Raw genomic sequence first — 14,583 nt, forward strand, 5'->3', positions numbered from 1 at the left:
GTTTGACACCAGCTTGGTCTACTGGTCTATAGAGTAAGTTCCAAGACAGCCAAGGATACACACAAAAGACTTGTCTCTAAAAACAAATGTACACAGATGGATGGATGGATGGATGGATGGATGGATGGATAGATAGATGGATAGATGGTGGATGGATAGATAGATAGATAGATAGATAGATAGATGTTGGAGAGATAGCTCAGCAGTATAAAAAAATCACTTGCTACTATTGCAGAGAACCTGGGTTCAGTTTCCAACACCCACATGGCTGCTCTCAACCATCTGTAACTCCTTTTCAAGCCTCTTGCCCAATTCTGGTCATGGAAGGCAAAGCATTCACACGGTATACTTACATACATGCAGAATACACATAAAAATAAAATCTTTAGCTGGAAAGTGATGGTGCATGCCGGTGGATCTCTGAGTTAAAGGACAGCCTGGTCTTCATAGTGAGCTCAGGCCAGCCAGGGCTATGCAGATAAACCTTTTTTCTTTTTCTTCTTCTTCTTTTTTTTTTTTTTAAAGATTTATTTATTTACTATATGTAAGTACACTGTAGCTGTCTGCAGACACACCAGAAGAGGGCATCAGATCCCATTACAGATGGTTGTGAGCCACCATGTGGTTGCCGGGATTTGAACTCAGGACCTCTGGAAGAGCAGTCAGTTCTCTTAACCACTGAGCCATCTCTCCAGCACACCTTTTTTCTTTTTTAATATTTATTTCATGTATGTGGGCACACTGTCGCTGTCTGCAGACACACCAGAAGAGGGCATTGGATGCCCATTACAGATGGTTGTGAGCCACCACGTGGTTGCTGGGAATTAAACTCAGGACCTCTGGAAGAGCGGTCAGTGCTCTTAACTCCTGAGCCATCTCCCCAGCCCAAATAAACCCTTTATCGAAAAACCAAAAGTAAAATAAAAAATAAATCTTTGAAAAACAAAACGAAAATGATAGTTTTCAGGCGCAGCTCTTTGGTACAGCACTTGCCAGCCACAAATTTCAAAACCAAACCAAGCCAAGTGAAATTGAATACATTGCAATTGGTCTGGGGTTTGCCCTTGTTAGTCCTACTGATCCAGGTGGTAGTGGCACACACTTTTGCTCCCAACACTTGGGAGGCAGAGGCAGAGGCTTTAACAAAACACCATAGACCAGTGGCTTACAAACAACTCTTTTATTTTATGTATATGAGTACACTGTAGCTATCTTTAGATACACCAGAAGAGGGCATCAGATCCTATTATGGATGGTTGTGAGCCACCATGTGGTTGCTGGGGATTGAACTCAGGACCCCTCTCAAAGAGCAGCCAGTGCTCTTAACTTCTGAGCCAACTCTCTAGCCCAAAAAAACTCTTTTTTAAAAGAAAAAAAATTATTTAATGTATACAAGTACACTGTAGCTGTCCTCAGACACACCAGAAGAGGGCATTGGATCCCATCACAGATGGTTGTGAGCCACCATGTGAGTACTGGGAACTGAACTCAGGACCTCTGGGAAAGAAGTCAGCACTCTTAACCACTGAGTCATCTCTCCCCTCCCCCCCTTTAAAAAAAGAACCTCTTATTTAGCATATGTTTGGAAGTTGAAAGTTCTCGATCAAGGCCCTTTTGAAAATAATATTCTTAGTCAACAAATCACCTCCAAATTGGCCCTACCTCCTATGCTATTATCTTGAGAATCTGGTTTTCCACCTATAAAGTTTGGGAGGATACAATTGAACCACAGATTGCTTCTTGAAACATTTTGTGAAAAGACTGGAGTCTCTTCTGGACAGTCCCCATGGCCAGGACAATGAAGTGTGTGTTGAACATTTTCTTTTATTAAGATGTATTTATTTATGTATTATATATAAGTACACTGTTTCTGTCTTCAGACACACCAGAAGAGGGCATCAGATGCCATTACAGATGGTTGTGATCCACCATGTGGTTGCTAGGATTTAAACTCAGGATCTCTGGAAGAGCAATCAGTGCTCCCAACCCCTGAGCCACGTTTCTACTGTGGTGTGACCCCTTTTTGAATGTGGCATGGTGCTCCCTTTAAATTTGTTTGTTGCTGTTTGGTTGGTTTTGGAGACAGGGTTTTCCTATATAGCCTCTGCTCCCTCTATAAAAGCAGGTTGGCCTTAAACTCAGAGATCTATCTGCAGGCCTCTATGCAGTCCTGGCTGTCTTGGAACTAGCTATGCAGAGCAGGCCGGCCTTGAACTCGGAGATCCTCCTGCTTTTGCTTCCTGAGTGCCAGGATATGAGATGTACATCACCACACCAGATTTTTAATTGTTATTTATGTGCATGTGTGGGTATGTGTGTGCACAGTGTATGTGTGTGCACCACAGTAACCGTGGAGGCAAGGAATAGACCACATGGAGCTGGAGTTACTGGCATTTATTGAGCCATGGGATATGGATGGCTGCTTGAAACTTACTTTGTTAGAAATATGAACCATTAAGCCTATCTCTACCATACCATCATGTTAGACTACCAAAAACATTTCACATGATAGAAATAAAAATACAGGTGCTTGCATATGCCTGTGATTCTAGCACATGGGATATGAGAAGGAGAGTCACGACTTCAAAGTCATCATCTTCAGCTACTCAGGGATACAATGAGAACTTGTCTCACATTCATCAAAATAAAGTTTACCATGGATGTAAAAGAGAAACATTTCCATTGTGGCTAACAGAATGGCTCCCTCGAATGAGCAGTGAGAATGGTCTGACTGCCATCAACAAGGTGGTGACCTGAGAACATACCGCCAGCACTGCATAAGTGCATCTGGGAAGTGGGCTTCAAGAAACACGTTTCTCGGTACAAAAAGAAATCTGGAAACTTGAAGGGAGGATATAAGAATTCAGATGAGTGTATTGAGTTGATGTAAGGGCCAAGGAAACAAGCAACATTCCCCTCATGGTGTTAGCAGTGAGCTGTCACTAAAGAAGCTCTATGCCTTCATAACCTGTGTCCCTGGAACCAAGTTAAAAAATCATACAGTCAATGTGGGTGGAAAGTAATGGTTGAAACTACCAAGAAAAATAGAGAAAAAATAAGATTTATCTCCTAGTGATGTTGATAGTTTTATTATCACATTAAATCCCTAGTGATGGAACTCAGGAGGTCAAAGCAGGCTGCTCTTCCAGACGACTGAGATTCAGTTCTCAACACATTCATGGCAGCTCACACCCGTTTCTAAATCCTGCTGTAGGGGATCCAACATTCTCTTTTGGCCTCCGGGGCTCTGCACATGTGTTAATATATGCAGGCAAAACACCCATATATACAATAAAAACAAATGAACCTTGAGCTCAAATCCCAAATATGGCTACACAAGTACATGTAACTTCATTGCTTTCCATGGGGAATGAGGCTTGGGGTGGAGTGGGGAATGAACAGGAGGCTCACTGGGACTTGCAGGCTGACAGCCTAGTTCCAGGTTCAGTGAGAGACCCTGTCTCAAAGGAGTGGAGGCAGAGTAATATTGTAAGACACCTGACATCTTTCTCTGGCTTCTTCATGAATGCATATGAATGCACACGCGCACACACACACACACACAACACCACACAAAAGATATTTTTAAAAATCTTTAATGATATATTATTTGCTGTTTTCCAACAAAGAGCTGGCTAGTTGGCACCAGAGATTAGATTAACAGTAAATCTAAGTAAATCATGTAAATTACAAATTTATAAAGATAGTATGACCTCACATAAGTTTTTGAACAACTGACAAAGTTGGAGTAAACTACAGCACAAAAATAATTGCCAATGATTCACCGATTAAGCACTTCCAAAGCAGACATGGGTGAGCTCTAGCAAGGGGGACCAGGGCAGCTCATCACAGGGCAGGGTGTGAAGCAAAGCAAGCATGGGGCTGATCAGCTATAGCTGGTTATCCTACGGGACAAGCCCTAGTTGTAGAATTATAAATTTGTCTGCCGTTTTTTCTTTTCTTTGTGGGAGATGGAATTTTACTATATGCAGTCCTTGCTGGCCTTGAACTCTCGGAGATCTGCTTTGCCTCTGACTCTTGAGTGCTGAGATTAAAGATCCGGGCCACAGGGCCAGTTTTGATTGCCATTTTTCATCGAATAGAGTGGTATTTGATATGAGCAGTTGCAAAATGGACGAATCGTTTAGCCGAGGTCTGGTCATTTATAAGGCTTGGGTTTGACTGCTGAAGGAGTCCTCAGATCTGTTCACTTGTTTTAAGTAACTGTGTGTGCTTGTGCCACTGTATGTAATGGTAAAATTAGCAAGAGGAGAAAGGGGCTGAAACAGAATATCACCTACTTTATAGAGTAATGTGATTATACAAAGAAAAAGGCAGACAGAAAAGCAAAATCCTTTGCTTTGCTTTTTAGGGTATGGTCTTGTTTTTGGTCTCACCATATAGCCTAAGTTAACCTTACATCAGTACAAGGTTACTGTATAGGATCCTTTTCCCTTAGTATCCTGACTGCTGAGATTATAAGCATTTGCTGCTAAGCCCAGCTCGAATGCCTCAATACAGGCCTCACATATCCTAGGCTCACATCCAATTCCCTATGTAGTAAAAGATAACCTTGAGCTTTTGATTTTCCTATCTGTACAGGCACAAAGTCTAGTTTATAAGGTGCTAGAGACCAGACTTTGCACATGCTCTACCAACTGACTATAAAGCTCCAGTCTTTTATTCCTCAACTTTTTTTTTTAAAAGACAAAGTTGATGTAGTCCTGGTATTTGCTGTTACCAAGCTGGCATCAAACTCAGAGATCCTCCTGCCTCTGACTCCTGAGTGCTGAGATTAAAGTGTGTGACACTACACTGAGTCCCTGACAACTCTTTTTTTTTCTTTTTCTTTTTTTCGGAGCTGGGGACCGAACCCAGGGCCTTGCGCTCAAACCCAGGGCCTTGCGCTCGCTAGGCAAGCACTCTAACGCTGAGCTAAATCCCCAACCCCCCCCCCCCCCCACAACTCTTGAAATTAATACTTTAACTAGATCTTAATAAAGCAAAAGGTCCAAAGTTCAGGACACACTGTAGTCTAGTTAGCAGATGTTGCTTACGGGGACTGAAAAGCAGCTCTGAACACTTGGGATCACACTTAACACGCTCAATCTCCTAAGTGAATAACACTTAACACGCTGAATGTCCCAAGTGAATAACGTTTGTCTGTGGCAGACTCTTCCCTGTTACATTGAGAAATTATAAGAATGGGAAGCCAGGGAACCTGAACTGTGGGCGTCAGAGAGAATGGTAGGAACTCGGTTGTGCAAATGTATACATGACTAGACACTGCAGAAATAAACACACTAGTGTGCACATTAGTTAGTATCCAGGTGTTCCAGCTCTGGATGGACAAGACCAGAAATGACAAGCTCACCCATTGTTCAGATGCTGCTTGCTAGGTGTTAGTCTCACTAAAGGAGCCAGGGTTCCTTGGAGAAATGGTGGTTCTAGGATTGGGCAGGGAAGTAGAAAGTGGGTCTGAAGCATCTTAAAAGTGTTAAGGAGATTCTTAAAGGATGCTGTTGGAGCACAATGGCATAAAAGGTTATCTCAAAGAAGCCCCAGGAACAGAGAGAGAGAGAGAGAGAGAGAGAGAGAGAGAGAGAGAGAGAGAGAGCGAGCTATCTGAGCAGTGAAATCCACTTTGCTATAAGCAGCCAAGTGAATAAATGCTGGCAGCTGTGCATGATAGTTTATATCTGTAATACCAGAGGATGAGGAGGGGTAGAGGAAGAGGAAGGCTGTTAAGTCCTGCCTATCCTGGACAGCTAGGCTATGGTTTCTAAACACTTGTTTTAAGAATAGAAAGGGAAAAAGGAACAGATAGTCCCAGGTATAGTGGCACAGAGACTGTTGCAGGTGGATTATTAATTCAAAGGTAGCCTAGGCTAAAGTGATTCCATCTCTAAAAAGATTCTGGGGGTAAAGTTATATATTTAACCTATTCATCCAGGCTAGGAAAAGTCTAGGATAACTAAGTGTGCATTAGTATAAAACCTAATACCTTCAATTGGGAAGATCGGGAGTTCAAGGCCAGAGTAATTTATATGTGACCCTATCTGGAGAACACAAAAACAGAAAAAGCACACAGCAAACAGGCTAGAACAGAACGTCTGAGTAGTTACACAGGAACTCCTTGCAGTGCTTACTTTTATATGAGCATGAACATCGGACTATACAGTTAACACTCCAGGTTATTCACAATTAAAGCACCTGACATACAAGCTTGATAACCTGAGTTTGATTCCTAGGATCAACATAAAGGTAGAAGTGACTCCGTGAAGTTGCCCTCTGATCTCCACATGCACACAGTAGTACCTGCGAGCCCACGAGAGAAACATTTTAAATACAAACACAGGGCCATAGATGTAGCTTCATGATAGTGTTTGCCCTATAGGCACGAAGCTCTGGTTTGATTCCCCAGCACATAATTTACTATGGATGTGACATCTGCAATTCCCTCCCCCAAGAGATGGGGGCTGGAGGAACAGAAATTCAAAGGGCTAAGCATGTAGTTCCTTGGTAGAGTGCTTGCCTTACATACTTGAGGCCCAAGTTTTAGCCCCTACATTACTACTACACACCGAAAATATCTAAGCCATCCTCACCTTAGCTATACGTGGAGTTCAAGGACAGCCTGAGCTACATCAGATTCTCTCAAGAAATGGCTGGTGATGAAGTGCCTATCATTTGAGTATAAGGATCCAAATAAAGGACCCTCAGCACCCACACAAAGGCAAGCACTTGCCACCAAATGTAGAGCAATGAATTCTGGGACCTACATAGTGGAAAGAGAAGCACCTCCAATTTTCTCTGGGGTGCACATGTACACTGTGGCACATGTGTAGCGCCTCCTCCAAGTAAGTGTAATTTTAAATGAAATCCAGGCATTTAGGAGACAGATGTAGGAATGTGAATTCCAGGCTGCCGGGAATACATGTATATATACCTATGTGTCAAAATTTTAAAAAAGATAGGGGGCTACAGAAATGGCTCAGTGATTATCTTGAAAAAGATCCATGTTCAGGTCACAACCATCTGTAATTCTAGTTCCAGGGAATTTTTTTCCTGGCCTCCATGGGCACTACTTGTGTGTGTATGCATCCCACCCTCATCTTCACAATAAAAGTAAAATCTTTTTTTTTTTTTTTCAGCGCTGGGGACCGAACCCAGGGCCTTGCGCTTGCTAGGCAATCGCTCTACCACTGATCTAAATCCCCAACCCCTAAAAGTAAAATCTTAAAAAAAGATAGGCATGGTCACTTTTATTTTTGGAGACAGGGTCTTTCTATGTAGCTTGGCTGGCCAGGAACTCCCTATGTAAACCAGGCTGGCTTCAAAGTCATGCAGCTGCACCTCCCTCTTGCTCCTGAGTGCTGGTCGGAAATCATGAGATTTGCACTTCAGCACACACACAGCTGCTCTCCACCACCTCTAACTCCAATTCCAAGAGACTTGATACCCTTTTTTGACCTCTTGCACATGTGTGGTGCACATAAATTCACTGGGGCTCAGACACATATACATAAAAAAGGTGGAGTGATTTCAAGGAGAACACCTAACATCACTATCTGTGGCTCCCATAAGCATGCACACAGGTGCATAGGCATTCACATATTCAAACACAGGCACATACTCCTGCAGAACACATATAAACACACATACATGTAAATTATTTAGTTGTGCTAATCAGTTTTTCATTACTATGACAATATTATCTGAGATAATCAACTTTACAGGATAAGCATTATATGGTATCTCATGCATAAAGTTCTACACTCAAGAGGCTGAGGCAGGGGGATTGTTGGGGGATTGTTGTCAAGTTCAAAGCCAGTTTATAGCATGAGTTACTATATCACAAGAGTCATCCCTTTAAGAACAATTATTTTCGGCTGTTCTAGATTATATTCTGGCTCTTCTTTGGTCCTGGAAACAGCAGGGTTCATTAAGGTGAAAGACCATGGCAGAGGAAGTTAACTTCACAGTTGCCAGGAATGGAAGAGGGATTATTAGCCAGATGGCTCATTGGGTAGACAATTGCTACAAGAATGAAGTTTGATTGCTAAAACCCACAGATGGAATACTTCTGACCTCCACACATATGCCAGAGAACATTTGCAAATATATGTACACACACCCAGTAAATAAACGTAAAAGGAAATTAATAGGAAGAGGGAAGGCTACGTGCTAATGTCTCCTTCAGGGTATCATTCCAATGACCTAAATACTATCATAAGTTCCAACCTCCTAAAAGTTCTACCCACTCTGACAGTGGAATGTGTATTGTGTGGGTGCTCTGAGACAGAGCACCCTATGTATGTAGCCCTCACTGTCCTGGAACATGTCCTGTAGACCAGGCTGGGCTCACACACATTCAGAGTTCCTCCTCCCTCTGCCTTCTGAATACTGGCATTAGTGGCCAAGCTTTCAGCACGCATGTTTTTGGTAGATACTTCAGATCTAAATTCTATAGCCATAACATTAAGCAATATAAAGAGAAGAGGTATAACGAACTGTGACTTTGTACAACTTGAATACAAACATTTATTTATCAAATCCAAAATTTAAAAACAAGGACTTGCAACACTGCCCAGACTCATTTTGAACTACAGAGTTCAAGTGATCCTCCCACACCAGACTCCTGAGTAGCTGGGATCAGAGTAAGTATACATGCACCACTGGGCTCAGCAACAAAATCAACTTCTTATAAATCCACTAGAGAGCAAAGTCAATGCTTCTAAGTAAAGAACTGTAAGCCACTAAGGTCAAGGCCAGCCTGGACTCCACCCAGCAAGTATTAGATCAGCCAGAGCTACATAGCAGGCCCTAGAATCAAGAAACTCAAATCTAACATGTTACAACTATTTAGAAGTTTTCAATTTCTCAAAGTTGATTATGGCGATACTTGCTGGCAACCTCAGCATTTGGAAGGCTGTGGCAAGAGGACTGACACTTGCAGGGCAGCCTAATGACTGTTCTTCCCATTCTTAACCAAAGGTAAAAAAAGAGTTACCCTAAGTTGAATGTGGTGGAGCACACCTATACATAATCCTAGCACTGGGGTTGCTGCAGCTTGAGGATCATGGCAAAACTAGGTGATGTAAAACACTTAGTGTTGAGTAAATAAATTAATTTTTTAATAAAAAAATATATATCACTAGGGACCAGAAAGATGGCTGGTCAATTAAGAGCTCTTCTAGAGGACTCTGGTTTTCTCAGCCCCCCAACACAGGTTGTTGCCAACCAACACACCCTCTTCCAGTCTCTAAGGTAATGCTCATACATGGTACAAGACATGCTCGCAAGCAGAATACCTATACACAGTAACAGAATTGTAAAAGATTCTATAACTGAATTTTGGAAGGGGGAAGATATTCATGTAGAATAGTCCATAGAACCCAAGGAATAGACCAAGTCCTTCACAAACACTGCCCAACAGCACAGACAGAAGTATTCCAAGACTATACTCTGCCTTTCCTTGTTACACTATACTCCAAATCCTCATTTGTTTTGTCTACTAAACTACTAGTTTGTTAAACGGAAAAGTAAATCAATATTCACCTGAGGGCCCTGCTGCAAGATAAAGACTGAGCAATGTAACACGATTAGAAGTTTCTGAATATACCTTGAACCACTGAATCTAATACTGAAGCCCATATAAGATTTAACACTTGATGCCTAAAGGCAGGATTACACCTTAGCCCAGGTGGTTTGGAAACCCCTTGCTCACAAAAGCCAAAACTTAAGACTCAGCTACCTGATGTGAAACCTGGGAGTCACCGCCACTCAAGTTGAAAGCTGAGAGGGTAATGTCAAAAATCTGGGATAAGCTCAGATCCCCAAATTCTCGTCAAAGACATAAAAAGCCAGGTGTGGTGGGATGCATTTGCAATACCAGCAGCACATAGCCTAATTGCAGAGTCCAGGTCCTAGTAAGGCCTCCCATCTTAAAGAAACAAGGTGGATAGCTCCTGAGGACCACTTACGGTTGTCCTCTGCTCATGTGTATGTACATGCATTTGGACAAAACCGAAATAAATTAACATTAAGAGTCATGATGTGTTCTCCATTCTGCACGAAGCAAAAGTTCTAGCAGTCTAGTCCTTAAGAGTACTTTGCTTCTGGGGCTTGTCACCTATGTTCACCAACCTCTAGCCCTGAGACACTAGGGACAAGTTTCAAATCTCCATTTCTCAGTCACACTCCTCAAAATCCGGTCTCCAACCCACTGAAGCAGCCAAAACACTTTATCTTTTACCCCAACCCTCTTGGAAATTGGTTTTTGCCTCAGTTTGCATTAGCTATTATTATACAACTGTCTGCAGAGTCAAGAACAAAAGTATTCCAAATGAAGACTGCACATGTGCTAGACATTTGCCCTCCCTAAACAATACAACATACTTTGAAAAAGCCTGAGATTGTGCATAGATTCTAAGCCAACACTAGGCCACTTTACATGAAAATTTAGGGATCCTCAGATTTTGGTAATGCCAACTAGCGTCACCTAAGGATTGACTACACAAATAAGGAAGCACCTTTTTTTCCTTGTCAATATAACAAGACAGAAAAACCATGAAGGAAACATCGCAGGTTCAAAGCTGAAGCCAAGTTTCTCTGATGAAGCATAAGGCAAAGGAGCAGTCCAGGAATTTATGGGTCACATCTCCAGATTCCATTCAGCAGACCACCCCATACCCCTCATCTACTTATGGTGCAGGCAAAATGCACAGGCAGTGCCAGCCCAAAGGACACTGCTGCTCTGTAAGCTTCCCACCTATCCAGTTAGAGTGAGGCATCAGAACAGTAGGGAAGGAGACAGGCCTAACCCACAGACTCCCAGGCACTAAATAACCTAAATGTCATACCAAGTACTAGCTACAGTCACAGAGACTCTAACAGCAGGATGGACCAGACAGCTCCAGTTCTACACACATTTCTATTTTATTATGGCAAAGGTGAAAATGCCACCTTCTCCACAACAGCAACCAGTAAAATTTATCCCAAAATAACTCAGTACAAAACAGGTCTGTTTCAGAATTAAAAAAAAAAAAAAAAGGGGGGAAAAAAAAACCTTTACATGAGTTTTTTAGATCCTATTTAAAACAGGAAAAAAAAAAGAAACAAACAAAAACAAATCCACCATTGTCTGCACAGTCCAGTTGCCAACCCTCCCTCTAGGCGTCAAGACGAGGCTTCTGGGTCCTGTTACTTGTGCGGATTTGCTTGGTTGTTTAGCTGGTGTCCATCTGCAAGAGAGGGGGAACGTTCACTAAGGAGGTCCCTGACTCTACTGGCTTTAAGAGGTTACCACAGTAGGTCACTCAGCTCCACCACCCAGTCCTCTCTCTGAACCCAGGGACTCAACTTACCCTTGCATTGTAAGCATCCAGCTGTGCGTCCAACTCCTCTGCAGAAAGCTGCTGCTTTGAGTTCCTGCCGGTACCTCTACCTCTTCCCCGGCTGCCTCCACGAGTGCCTCTCCTGGTGCCGCCACCACCAAAACTGCCAGAACCACGGTTTCTTGTCATGCCACCTCTGTTTATGCTAACAGAGGAAAACAGAACTCACTGTGAGCTATCTGGCAAGGCCTTGCCGGTGGCACTATCATAAACCAGAGGCCTTTCCCCATCTCCAAGAACCACAGAACTTACCTCTGTGCAGGTCTTCGTTGTGTATCAATCTGTGATGTGACAAGCTGGATGTTCATAGGGCGGCCTATGGTAAAGAACACAAGAAGTCTTACTCCAGAGGCTCTGAAGCTGACCAAGAGGGCACCACACCCTGGTCTCCATGCAAGCTCTGGAAAGGGCCTCTGTGTGTCTCCAATGCCCCCAACAAGATAAATGGCCTGGAGAGCCTGGTGGGAAATGAAGTGCAATAGTAACCCCACCAACACCTCCTCACTCCTTCTCAGCTCAGGCTAGGAGGGCTGTTTGGTCAGGTGTTCAGGGTGCTCATGGGCAGACAGGTGTGGGTGACCTGACGGAAGAAGAACAGGTACCTTTGTCTTTACGACTACAGCCCCGCACTCAGGTTGTACTATGGCGGTTCTGAGAAGGCTTCACAGAAGTGAATCTTCCGGAAGGAGATCAAGGAGGGGAGGGATGTAGCTTGCTGGATGGGGGTTCACAAGAGGTTGGTCCAGATGTGTGGGGCAGCATGAGAGGTGGCAGAATGGAAGAGAGAGACAAAGGGGCAAATGCAAAGTGTCCTCAGCCACAGGGGCAGCCCATATTCCTACAGGGAGAGGTGCCAGCCCCAAACTCCACAAGCCCCACAGGCATCCAGGGCCCAGCCCCAGACTCACCATCCAAAGGGACACCATTGTACTGTTTCATAGCCTTCAGGGCATCTGCTTTCCGTTCAAAGTGTACATCTGCTGTCCCTAAACTTCGTCCAGAGCGATCATAGTGCACAGCAGCTTTTTTCAACGTTCCAAACTCGGCAAACAGTTCCTGGGAAGTGGAAAGAGTAAAAATTAGCAGAGCAATGAAGCCATTTTCCTTCTAGTAGCTTGGCAACACTTATATGAGCACTCGTGCTTGAAGTACTTTACTGACAGCCACTCAGGAAGGGGGCAAGGCAGTGCAATTAAGAGCTGAAAAAAAGGATGTTCTATATCAAGAGAAATGGCAACTTTCACAAACACTGGGGTTCCTGTCCATTTTGGGACTGTGTAACTACACCATGACCGTGAGGGAAGACACAGAGTCCTGTCACAAGACAAAAGATTAAGAAACCTCTTTCACCAAGGGTACCTACAACTTGCTTAATGGCTGTTTCACCAAACAGCAGAGACCAAAACTAAAACTTTCCATAGAGCAGACAACTCAAAGGGCCCACTGATTTGGGAGCTGTGATCCAGCCCCTACCCCAAAGGCAGATTCTAGCTCACCTTTCCCTCTCCTCCTACTCAAGCCTGCTGCAAAGTCTGAAGTCAAATGCACCATGGAACCTGCCCTGACTTTAGGCAGCCTGGGAGGTGGAGAGGGAACCCACAGTGTGAGGCACTTCAGCTGTAGACACATAGTGGGAAGTGGAGTTCACCAAAAGTGGTTTCCAGTGGATGCCAGAAACCACCTTAAAAAAAGTGTTGAGACACTGAGTACTCACTAGCCTTGTTTTTTCCTCCCATGGCAAGGCCAAATGGCTTAGCTCTGGGAAATGGTACCTGGAAAGGCCCAGTACACCTGACCCAGCTCCAGCTATGTGGAAAACCATCTCGTAAAAAGTTGCCTTGTAACCAGAAAACTCTAAATGCCTTTGAAGTCCAGTTTAAAAAAAAAAAAATCCAAGGGGTTGGGGGAGAAAAAAATATTTCAAAGGTATGGAGGACCACAAGCCCTGATGAGACCCAGGAAAGATCACCAGTTAAGATACAGGGATTCAGGCTGGAAAGCCCACAGCCATCATTCACAGAATGCTGTCGGGTATCTGGGGAAAAACCTTCCTTATCTAATCAGTTCACTATAATGGGCACAAGATCTGAGAAGCAAGCAGCTTCTTCTGTCATATTGGAACCTCAGTTATGGCCAGTTTGTGTGGGTTAGAAACTGGAAGTTCTGGCAGAGGGCTGATGCTCATGGTTTGTACAGCAGAAAAGACTCACTTTTAGGGGTACACAGTTTATCTGCAGCCTGGCTTATCGGTCGTGTTCAATCAAACACAGGAGACACAACTGTTTCTGAGGCCAAGCCTCTCAGGGTGACAGCGGCTGGCCCTTGGGCAGCCTGGGGGAGGGCAGATTCCAATCCTTAAGGGATTCTGGACCACACGTCTGTGTGGGATGAGTATAGCGGACAGCTCCAGACTCCTACCTGAATATCAGCGTCTGACACTCCGAAATCCAGGTTTGACACAAGCAGCTTCCCACCCGTCTCCACGCCGGCTCCACCCCCGAAGCCGCTGTCGAATAGGTCGTGCTGCCACTTGTCGGGAAGTTGTTTCGGCTGAAGAAAAACCGTAAGGTCAGAGACTCCTGATCCTTCACCCAGGAGCCTTAAACACCCCAGCGACCCTCTCACGTCTGCCCGCGGCCAAGGTCGAGGAGCCGGGAGAGTACCCCAGACTCACCGCTCCACTGCGGCCGCCAAACTTTTCTCACAGCAGCCCCCGCCGCCATGAGGCTGGACCAGGACGGGACAAAGCCTCCCGGAAGATCCCGGCCTCAGGCCCGGCCTCGCCGCGCGGCCTCGCCCCCGCCCACCCCTTCGCTGCAGTTCCCGCGAGCCTCGCAGGGCGCTCTCCCGGTTCGGTCGTGCCGAGCGCCCTCCCGCCCCGGTCCGTGCCGCACGTCCCCGTACTCACTCTGCTGTATGGTGCCGGTCGGTTCCTGCCGCCGCCGCCTGCGGCGCCGCGGGCGATGGCGGGCCGGTTCCTCATAGGCCCGCCGCCTCGATTCACCCGCGCGGCGGCCTGCACTGCGCCGCCGCGGCCGCCCTGGGAGCCGGCCCTGCCGCGACCCCGGCCCCCGCCGCGGCCTCCTCGCTGGCTCCGGTTCAGCTTAATGATGTCGTCCAAAGACATGTCCATTTTGTCGGCCATGGCGGGCGCGGATTCGGGCCTCGTATCGAGCCCGCGCGT

At 45.0% G+C, this 14,583-nt stretch overlaps 1 protein-coding gene across 2 annotated transcripts; it reads right to left on the bottom strand.

Moving 5' to 3' along the window:
- Window positions 1-10,925: 10,925 nt before the first annotated feature.
- Alyref (Aly/REF export factor) lies at window positions 10,926-14,571 on the bottom strand. Of its 2 annotated transcripts, NR_172126.1 has the most exons (7): window positions 14,308-14,571; window positions 13,818-13,949; window positions 12,308-12,455; window positions 12,002-12,114; window positions 11,652-11,715; window positions 11,370-11,544; window positions 10,926-11,246 (listed from the first exon to the last, which is right to left on the bottom strand). NR_172126.1 is itself a non-coding variant. In NM_001394394.1 (6 exons), the coding sequence occupies exons 1-6, from the start codon at window positions 14,542-14,544 to the stop codon at window positions 11,232-11,234; spliced, it is 771 nt and encodes a 256-aa protein (NP_001381323.1). In that variant the 5' UTR covers window positions 14,545-14,571; the 3' UTR covers window positions 10,926-11,231. The 2 variants fall into 2 exon arrangements, 1 of the variants encoding a protein (NP_001381323.1); NM_001394394.1 differs by lacking the exon at window positions 12,002-12,114.
- Between the last annotated feature and the right edge of the window lie 12 nt (window positions 14,572-14,583).

This window comes from Rattus norvegicus, chromosome 10 (genome assembly GCF_036323735.1).
Source record: "Rattus norvegicus strain BN/NHsdMcwi chromosome 10, GRCr8, whole genome shotgun sequence".
NCBI classification, from domain to species: Eukaryota; Metazoa; Chordata; class Mammalia; order Rodentia; family Muridae; genus Rattus; species Rattus norvegicus.